At 34.4% G+C, this 11,271-nt stretch overlaps 1 protein-coding gene across 1 annotated transcript; it reads left to right on the top strand.

The window, feature by feature from the left end:
- Positions 1-706: 706 nt before the first annotated feature.
- Positions 707-11,271, top strand: ehf (ets homologous factor). The gene is made up of 9 exons (XM_059535901.1): positions 707-863; positions 4,160-4,268; positions 7,564-7,812; positions 8,642-8,698; positions 8,892-8,948; positions 9,494-9,562; positions 10,304-10,333; positions 10,517-10,712; positions 10,798-11,271. The coding sequence occupies exons 2-9, from the start codon at positions 4,169-4,171 to the stop codon at positions 10,895-10,897; spliced, it is 858 nt and encodes a 285-aa protein (XP_059391884.1). The 5' UTR covers positions 707-863; positions 4,160-4,168; the 3' UTR covers positions 10,898-11,271.

Genomic DNA, 11,271 nt, shown 5'->3' on the forward strand with positions numbered 1-11,271 from the left:
TGAAATTTTATATATATATATATATATATATATATATATATATATATATATGTGTGTGTGTGTGTGTGTGTGTGTGTGTGTGTGTGTGTGTGTGTGTGTGTGTGTGTGTGTATAATTATCTTCTGCTCACCAAGCCTGCATTTATTTATAAATATAAATATAAATATCAGCTTTGGAATACATTACATTTATAAAATATATAGGAAACAATTTTATTTTAAATAGTAAAAAATATTTCAAAACTGTACTGTTTTTGCTGTACATTGGATGAGCAGAAGAGACTTCTTAAAAAAAATCTTACTGTTCAAAGACTTTTGACTGTATTGTGTATATAAAAATGCTGTCTGAAATATGTTTAATCTTTATTCAAAAATATATTTTTTGGTCTTTTATGACCCAGAAATTATTATAAATAAATATTATTAATAATATTACCACCCTGAGAGTCAAAACGGGAAAATAATGTAAAAACAAAAAGAGCAACTGCATGGTTCTAGTTAAACATCAATAGATTAATCACCGGCAGGATTGCTGAAGCATGTGGGCGAGTGAGAGAGACTGCTAGTGTTCATAGTGAAAGTGACTTGCTACAACAGTATTTCTTTTTTTTTACCATATTCAAATTACTTGTAACACACCTGGTGTGAAAATAAGCCAATCAAAGCAGCAGGAAGCAGACGGAATAAAAATCCTGATTGGTGAACGAGGTCGCACTCTGTCACAGAAGTTTGGCAGGCCTCAGCAGTGTCACAGGTACACAACACAACCTCTCCATTGAACTCTAATCTTCTCTCCCATACAGACGCTGACAACTTTAGAAAGAGACATTTAACTCTGAACCAGGATCACATTCAACATCTCTGGTGAGACACTTTAATTCTCTTTCATTCTCTGCAGGAAAGGTTTCATTAGCTCATGCGCTTCAGTGACAATCCTAGATGATTATGCAAAACTATTTGAATCTAGCAAGTGGCATACAATAGTTGAAATGTATCTGAAAATCCAAAAGTAATTCATTTGTTGTCCTTTCTTTTTAACTTTGTGCAACTTTTTTTTTTTTTATCATCATTTGCTTAAACAAACTTTAACTTGCACACATGCAGTATTCTTAAAAGTCAAACAGGCTATTTATTTATTATTTTACACAAATGCACATTAAACCAGTTCTTAAAATCAAGAACTATTTGATATAAATATTTGGTGTCACATTGAAAATGTTGAACTTAAAAAAAAAAAAATGTAAAGAATGCAAAAAGAAATGCAATTTTCACAAAAAGTTTTTTTTTCTTTTTTTGGTTCAAGATAAAAACAATATACATTGTAATGTCTATATAAAAAACACTTTGTGGTCATCATAAATTAGTGGACTTGACTTGGACATGAATTAAACAGTTGCTAGAATTGCTTAAAAAACTGTAAAGTTACTTTTATGAAAAGCGTCATTTGTTTGCAGATGCAACTTGGGTTGATTATTTTATATGATGCATTCATACATTTGTAGGTGTCTAAATACTCTTTTGGGCCTCTGAAACTTGGAAACACTTTGCACACTGTGTACAACCAAAACAAATTGAGTGTAAATGGCCCATATTGCTCCGTAACTGATAGGTAAAGGAAGTTGACAGCCTGTAGCCCACATTGTTGGGTCAGTTACTGTAAGGAATGTGATAAACACCCAAATATGTGTTTCTAGATTTCTTTCCTCATACATTAAAGTAGACATCACCATAGTAACACACCAGTCTAGGATGAAATGCATCAGATGGGTTTCATAATGCTGGAAAGAATCTGGCAACCTGCTTTTCCAGTTAAAAGAAACAAAGAGCAATTCATTAGTAATTTGATTTATGAATCATCTTTCCATGGAAATAAAACGAGATTCATATCACTATTCTAGACAAAGGAAGATTGAGATTACACAAAGTGTCCATTCATAATTAGAAAACTGTAAAAGTTCTGTACCTCACAAATTAATTCATTTTAGTAATTACTTTTTAAATTTAAGTTTAAATGATATTATAAGCAACTTAGCATTTTTTTAATTAGTATTAGTATAATTATTTATATATTCATGAAATCTTTGTATAATTAATAATGAATAAAAATACGAAATCAAGAAATATTTGATAGGAATATTTTGCCGCACAATGAAAATGTTAAACTCCAGAAATTATTTCATACATTTTAGTAATTACTTTAAAAAATGTAAGGGTTATTATAGTGTTTTTTGTCATTCATATTATTATTTATATATTCATAAAATATTTTTATAATTATTCATGAATTAATTTGAGTAAACTGGAAATGTTAAATTTAAGGAAAAAAATGCAAATAATTTTTATGTGGCAGGAAGGATAAAATTCAGTGTTTCAGTTCATCTTAATTAAGTTTTGACTGAACGTTTTTCTTATTAAGTTTTTAATTTCCTTTATTTGCTCTTGGTGTGAACATTTTCTATTGTTAGCATAGCTCCCCCAGCTTTACACACATTCCATAAAATGATCTGCTAGGTCATCTTCGGATCAATAAAAAGACAAATATAGGTCAGATTTCAAGTAGGAAGTTTGTTAGTGGAACAGATAAGACAGGTAAGTTGGTCCCATACAGCTTTATACACTACAACACAACGTATAAGAGAATTTTCACAGTTGACAAAGACACCAAACTAAACAGGCTAACAACCGTTCCAGGGAATGTCAATAAACTCAGTTCTTCTAAATAATGTCATTGCTACCCTCATTTGACTGAATCACATTTTTATCATGTGTTACATGTTCATATCCTGTTGTTGTTTTCTTTTTTATAATATGATCATTATATGAATACTTGAACTTGAAGCGTCAAAACAACCATATGTACGACCTTAGTAAAACTTTACATTGATGATATGAGCAGCATCCTGATGGGACAACCAATAGGAATACACCGGAGATCGCGCGACCTGTGTCATGTGAGATTCTGTAGTTAAGTAAAGGTTATTATGTTAACTTAAAGGTTATATTAAATGTCACTTTTTGCAGATAGAATAAAATATCATCTTCTTTGCATCTCATGAGCATACGAATAACGTTAGAATTTCCAATGCAACATAAAGCCACATTTCATAACCTCGTGGAACCTCATAAATTACCATTTTGTAATAGTCAACATAAGATGCAAACCACAAAAATTGCATTTTAAGCATGCTGCTACTCAAGTATGAAATAGCCATACAAATTCACACCAAACACTAATGTTGCATTAAAATCTAAGTTTGCAATACACATTTGTCTTGTGCAAAAAAATTCCACCATCTTGGATTTTTCATTGAAGTTATTAGGTATCATAGGAGGCTGTAAAATTAAGTTGCATACCTTTTGGACTAGGATCTATAATGCCCTGAATCTAGGTTTTTAAATGATCATGTAACAGCATTATTTTATAAAGTTTAACAGACAAACATGTCGGGATACTTGATTGGAATTCGATCATGCTGATGTTTTTCATTGAGCTCCTCTGTACAAAAGGTACTTATGCAGTAGCTTTCAGCTAACCTGTAACTCACAACACAGATGCATTCACAGCGTTAGATGAATTTAAAAAGTGCTTTGTATAAAGCTGATCATATGATCATATAATACATGGAATGACTGAACCATTGATCTAACTGTTAAACTGAAGGACAGGTGGACCTTTTATGTATGCAAAGCATTTAGACACACTGACACATTCCTGTGCAAATGTGTCTGCATGTGTGGTTGAGCGTGGCACGAAGGACACCTATGCAAAATTCACCCCCTCCCTTTACCCCTTTGAACATACAAGACCTTTGTTTTAGCTCACTGAACATAACTGTAATCTGGTATAAAGTCTACACTTAATTATATGTCAATTTCTGGCACAGTATGTATGTTTATTATTACAAGAATGGCGGCAAGTGTGCTGTTACTCTCCCATGCAACAAGATTTATAAACATTGTTTGAGTAGGGAGTTTGATGGTGCAGTGTAAGTATTTTGGGCTAAGGGTTGTTGGGTCAAATCCCACAAAGAACGAGTTATAAGGCATTCACTTTATGCCTGAGGCTAAGTTGGACTTTTCTAGTGCATTGTATGAAAGTTGCAGAAACATCTCTGGTTGGGTGGCAAGAAATAAACATTCATTTCCATTTCTTTCAATAGCACTGGATCATGGTCCTTCAGGCCAGCGGTGTCATGAGTATCCCAGCTAATGTGAGTGTCGATAACCAGCTATCTGCTTCCTGGACATCCCACTACAACTGCACTGATGGTAAAGTTTCTTCTTATCTGAAACTCCAGAGAAGGTGAACTTGTGATTATTCCACCATCAAGTACAATTCCAGAACAGATTTTAGGTTGTAGGCTTTGCTTATAATCTAATCGGTGGAGACTTTTCTGTCAGATTAATCATTTACTCTAGCAGTCACTGCTGGAGTTACTAGGTTATCAGTTGCATGCACTGGGGACCATGTACAGATAGTGAAAGTGATTTACACTTATCTAGAAACCATATGCAGTACTTTTATTTACACTTTTTATAGTCTATAACTGACTGCTAAGACTAGTTTAGCTGTTCACCAGAATATATTTTTTGTTTGGATGTTGGTCCCCACATGTAATGCTGCTGGAATGATCTAGATCAGAGGTCTTCAGCCCTGCTTTTATGCCGGTTGCATAAACTTAGTCACCATATTAAGACTGTCTTAAGAACCAGTTTGACCACCTAGCAGTTGCCAATGGGATATCAGTCTTACTTTTCCAATACAAATAAGACCAATCAACCTTTTCATTACTGAGTTAAAAAAGTTATTACCAGTCTTAAAGAAAAAAAAATGGATGACTAACTTTTTAAGACTAGTCTAAACAGTTTATGCAACTGGCCCCAAGTAGAGTTTAGTTCCAACCTTGAACCAGTTAATCAAGGTCTTCAAGACTGCTTGAAAATCATAGGTAGGTCTGTTGAAGCAGGTTGTAAATCAACTTTGCTGGATGATGGGTCTCCAAAAGCAGGGTTGAAGGCTTTTGTTCTAGTGATACAAACAAGACTTCCTTAATCAGTTTGCTTCAACAATAACCTTACTAGTCAAACAACTTCATCGGGAAACTTTGCTATAACACTATGATTATGCTGGTCATCCAGCTTGAACAGCTCCTAACCAGGTGTGCGTTTCACAAAAGCAGCTATGGTTGCAAGTTTCATTGTTAACAATAGAGTTCAGTAAAACTGGCAACCAGGGTTTGGCAAAGATACATTAAATGTATTTAAATACCAAATATCTTGATTTAAAGTGTATCAAAATAGACTACAAAATACAACAAACCACACCATGTATCAAAATAAAGTACTATATATATATATATATATAGTTTTTTTTTACAAATACTAATAAATACTTTTACAAGGGAGCATGAAATTTATTAGCAAACCTTCCATCAATTGCCTGCTTGATCTATCATTTCTACATTACACTGACTCAGCTGATTAAGTAAATAATGTTTGATAGCAACAGCTTTTATCTGTCTGAGTCATGCCATAAATCTGACATACGCAACCAGTTGACAGATCAAATATTCACATATCCCTGTAATCTCCCAGATGAAGGTTAGTTTTAAAGTAAACATCAGTTTAATTTTAACAGTTTGCGAATGACTCACAATTGTGTCCTAATTTAGTTACTTTGTGTTTGGTAACAAAAGGCATCAGCAACAGGACTCATTGACAAACAAGTCATTCATAAGAAGACAACTAACGGTAATTCATAGCAACAAGTTTCTAACTAATTAATCAATTGTTTGTTAATCATAAATGTAATAATATAATATAGCTGCAAGCAGCAATTACTGGGGTTCAAGTACTTTAAGACCTTTAAGGTATATATACTTTTAGAGTCTAGACAAACCTGGATGTATGACTGACCTTAAAACACATCAAAAATGGAGAATAGGTTTAGAGACACAAAAATGGTTAAACTATTATATTAATACTCAATAAGCATGCTTACACACACACATACACAGACACAGACATACATGCACACACATTTTGTTACACATATAGATATTTGAAATAAATTATAGGTGACACAATAGTTATTGCAAGTCTTCTCTTTTCAAGACTTTATATGCCATTTTCAGGTTTCAATGATCAATAATCATAATCCGGCATAATTGTAAAAACTGTATGAATAAAATAGTAAATTTTGACTAAATGTGATTTTAAATGTTATAACTGATTTTATAATGTCTAAGCATGATTTCATACGCAAACCTATGAACAGTAGTAAATTGAATGAGCCTGTTAGTGGTCTTCTGCTGCCATCTAGTGTTTAAAACTGCAATTTCATGCAATTTGTCATACAACACAGTGTTTTTAACCTTTATAACAATTTTTATTTATTTATTTTTATTTATTTTTTGATAATTATTGATATTGTCTGTCCAGATAATATCTCTGCACTGGTTTGGGTCCGATCAGGCGAAAAACCTAGGACTAGTTCGCAAAAGTAGGTTTTGGACAAAATTCAAAATGGCAGAATATTTTTCTAGAATGGAAATAAAATCAGTGATAGATTTGTTTGTCTTGAGCCAAGGATTCCAGTGATATAAGACACTTGAATCTACAGCAAACGGAGTTATGATATATTTCAAATTTTTGCTCACTGTAGCACCCCTGATAGGCCGATTGACTACTACGGTCTGACCAATTTTAATGGTTTGGACTGCATGATCAGTTTTAGGGCGGAATAATAATAGGGTTTCAGCACTACATGCTTGAATCCCTAATTATGTTTCAGGCAGTCATTCATACAATGATGTCATGATCCTACTAAACTAAACAGCTACTTCAATTATAGTACAACATTCATCAATCAAATATTTATTTATTTATCAATCATTGGACACCTATTTGGAAGTTGAAAACAAAAATTTTAGCATTTCAGCAATTATTAAATGATCAATATGTTTTGATTTTAAATGTAGCCAAAAACGTAATCAGAAAGTAGCACCAGAACTTGTCAGGGAGTATTAACCTCCAACTCCAACCACTGAATCTATTGAGAGCAATAGAAGTATAGAGGACCCATTAAAGTAGACATTAATAGTGTAGTAACAAGTCTGGGCAAACTACTGAGTAGAGGTTGCATTTTTATGATGTCCCCATATAGACTTCTTACAAAGTATTTTACAGTATTTTAAAACTACAAAAATTCTAAACTATAGCATATTGATACAAAATATGAAGCCATTTTCATCAACCCTATCAAATACAAATGACTAATTTGAAACTATATTTGAAATACATGTATTATAAATACTGCCCATCTCTGCTTGTGACCATAGTTAGCTTATGATTGTCTTGGAAAACTGACCTCAGCTTTTAACAGTTTCACTTCACTCAGGTCCAGTTAGTATTTCTATAAGTTGCCCTTAGATAGACAACAAGACTTTCTCTTGGTCAACCAACTTCACTAAAAAGGCCAAAATTGACTAGCACCAACCAGCATAAACCAGCTTTTAGCAGGGACATTTACTAAACCCTTTCTGAAATCTCAATGTATCCGCAGTGAATTCCAGTTACATGAGCCGACTCTGGTCTCAAGATCTTCACCCACAAAACTGGACCAAGTACCAGGTGTGGGAATGGCTCCAACAGACGCTGGACATGCACCAAATCGATGCCACCAGCATTCCCTTCCAGAACTTTGACCTTGACGGGAGGCAACTGTGCATCATGAGCTTCCAAGACTTCACCCGAGCAGCCGGATCCGTAGGTTCCATTCTTTTCCAGAGCCTGACTGACCTAAAGTGGAACGGTAAGATACAGAGGGATTAGAGGTTGCATTTTACCTCTGTCTAGTGCCTACCCTTCCAACCCTGAACAAGATGGTTAATGTGATTTTGACATGTTCCTAGATCAACAATCTTGTTGATCCTAGTTGTCAACCAGTAATCAGATTGTCACGTTTGGGTTTAAGAGTTGACACTGAGTTAGCACTTCTCGTCAATCTGCAGTTTTCTTCTGACGGAGTATGTTATGGTTTGGCTTTGTGTAGGGATAGAGTTTTTCTGTCAGTTTTGTGCTATAGAACTGTTGTTTCATACAGGATGATAATCAAGGTTGAAGACATAGCCTTGTGGGTAGAAAGGTCAAAGACTTTGGATAACCCAAGTTTGAGTCCAAGCTTGTGGTCTTTTCCCAGTTCCATTCTCCTCTTTCCATTCCAATCGTTTCCTTTCTCTCTTCGCCAGTCCTATAAAGGCAGAAAGGCAAAAAAATATTTTTAGGATTCTAATCCTAGAACCTGTCCTAGTTGGTAAGATTCTTTGTTCATCTTTCCTCTTCTTACCTCTTCTTACAACGCTATAATGAATCCAGGAGAGTGTTGCTAACAAGACCAAGATTTTCATAAACCGTCAGGTTTGATAAACCTTCCATTACGGTGTGTTACTAAACCTAATAAAATCCAGAAAAACATATACAGGTGACATGTGAGAACTGTACCAACAAGTTAAACTGGTTTAAGACCACATGATGCGGGAGTGACTTGGTTGGTTTGATGATATTTGATGAAATTTGATGGTAGTCCTTGCAAAACATGTACTCTGTTATTGAGATATATTTTTTATTTTCTTATGTCACAGGTCAGTATGGTCAAACAGATATGTTCACACCAGCGGACATTAAAACAGAAATAGATAGTAAGTAACCACACACAAAGTAAAACTAAAGAGGTTTCATTCCAATCCTCCTAGCATAAAGTTCACATAATATCAGTGACAAAACATTGACCCACATCTGCTGCTGAAAACAGAAGTTAACAGAATCTCTCGAAATAATTATAGACTTTTCATATCAAAATTTTGTAACCAAGTACTTCATTTTCTTCAACAGACTTCCCTTGTTCAATCCTCCCCTTTAAGGAAGAATCAAACTTTTACAACACTTCAGGTACCTGTGAAATTACTCAATGATTTGATTTGATTTTTTTAATTTGTAACCCTGGACTACAAAACCAGTTATAAGGGTTGTTTTTGTTTTTTGAAATTGAGATACATATTCTGAAAGCTAAAGAAACTTTTCACTGATGTATGGTTTGTTAGGATAGGACAATATTTGACAGAAATACAACTATTTGAAAATCTAAGGGTTAAAAAAAGCTAATATTAAGAAAATCGCCTTTAAAGTTGTCCTTAGCAAAGCATTTTACTAATCAAAAATTAAGCTTTGATATTTACGGTAGGAAATTTACAAAATATCTTCATGGAACATGATCTTTACTTAATATCCTAATGATTTTTGGCATAAAAAGAAAAATCTATCATTTTGACCCATGCAATGTATTGTTGTATATTGCTACAGATAAACCTGTGCGATTTACGACTGGTTTTGTGGTCCAGCATCACATTTGTTTACATATTTCCAGTTAAAACAAGATGATTATTTATTTAAGCTGATGGTTTAATGATATTGTGTCATATGTTCTCTTTCCTCAGAACTGTTTGACATCAAAAACTCATTCCAGCCCAACACCATATTATCTTCACCAGCTCCATCAAGCCCAGGTAAATGATCTTAATCCTACATCTAATCCTAAAAAAACAGCATTCTCCTTGCTTCCTTTCCAGATAAAAAAGTACTATGCCTGTACCATGATATAGGGATTGTGTTTGAGGGTAATACCATGGTAAATGTTCAAAAACATTGGTAATGTTTCAGGTTAAAGGCATACTCCACCCAAAAAAAAAAATATTTCTTGAATTCAGTGAAAGCTGCTTTGAATAAAAGCATTTGCAAATGCATTAATATATGCATGCTATACTTGCTTGCAAATAAATATTTTTATAGACAAAGGTTTGAAGTTATAATAAAACACCATTTGCCGTGGGTCCCTTTGCTGTATTCTTCCTTATATTCTGTGTTGCGTAAAACTGAAAGGATTTGTTCACTGCAGGCAAAAAGGACCGAGATCAGGACAATTAGATAGTCATGCAGTGCTGTTGCAAAGCTACTGATACAAATGAAAATCTTTACAGCCCACCTATAGAAACTTAAACAACACAATTAAACATAGGAACTAAAAATACATATGCATTAACTAGTGCACTTCCTGAATAGGGTTTCCTCCATTCCCATGAATGGAGTGAAAAGTTCAATACATGAATACTGACTACAAAAAGACATCAAAGTACCCTTAAGCCAAAAGCCAAAGTTGAAGTTATTATTCACAAGTTTTCCATGATCCAAAAAGAAACATGAGCTGCCCCTTTAAAAACAGTGGTTTCATTTTAATTTTCTCATTTCAGATCCCAAGCGGTCACAGGTCAAAAGACACAGTGAGTTGAAATTTTTCACATGTTCCCTAAATGTTTTTTTTTTTTTAAAGTGTCCTGAACTTCACCCGGCGGTTGTCTTTAGAGAATTTGACAGCAGCACGCACCGAAGCCTCTGGCACGTGGATGTCTTGAGGCTGTTTTAGATACCTTCTATTTCTCAACTAACGTCTCATATTTCCACAGACCCTCGTGGGACGCACCTGTGGGAGTTCATCCGAGACATCCTCCTGAACCCCGAGCGCAACCCTGGCCTGATCAAATGGGAGGATCGCTCCGAGGGGGTTTTCCGCTTCCTTAAGTCGGAAGCTGTGGCTCAGCTTTGGGGCAAGAAGAAAAATAACAGCAGTATGACCTACGAGAAACTCAGTCGAGCGATGAGGTAACATCTTCCCTGGAGCTTTGCAACTTTTTAAAGGACTCTGATCAATATTCTGAGCTTGTCGCATGTTTCTTTCTCTCCAAAGGTATTATTATAAACGAGAGATCCTGGAACGGGTGGATGGACGTAGACTTGTCTATAAGTTCGGCCGGAACGCTCGAGGCTGGAGAGAGTCTGAGAAGTGAAGGACTTTGTCTTCACATGTAGATTCCTAGTGAAACCTGTATTTATAACATTATAGCCATTTGAGTTGTTTTTTTAAGTACTTGTCTGTCAACTTGTTATTAGTTGATTCTATTTTTACTATGTTTACATTACATATGTACCACTATTTTATATGCATTTGACTGTAAAGGCATAAATGTTTTTGTATCAACTATGAAAAGCTGGTTAACTGGCTTTTGGAAATGAGAAACCAACTCCTGCTTTGCTTTTAAATAGCTTTGCTTGTCTTGAATGCAGGGAGCAGTTCATAAAGTAGAATGAACTCCGTTTAGAGTAGACTTACCCTGGTAAAACAACAAAGGATTTGGAATGAAGGACTAAGATGTATAAAAAA

Source organism: Carassius carassius, chromosome 43 (assembly GCF_963082965.1).
Source record: "Carassius carassius chromosome 43, fCarCar2.1, whole genome shotgun sequence".
Classification (NCBI taxonomy): domain Eukaryota; kingdom Metazoa; phylum Chordata; class Actinopteri; order Cypriniformes; family Cyprinidae; genus Carassius; species Carassius carassius.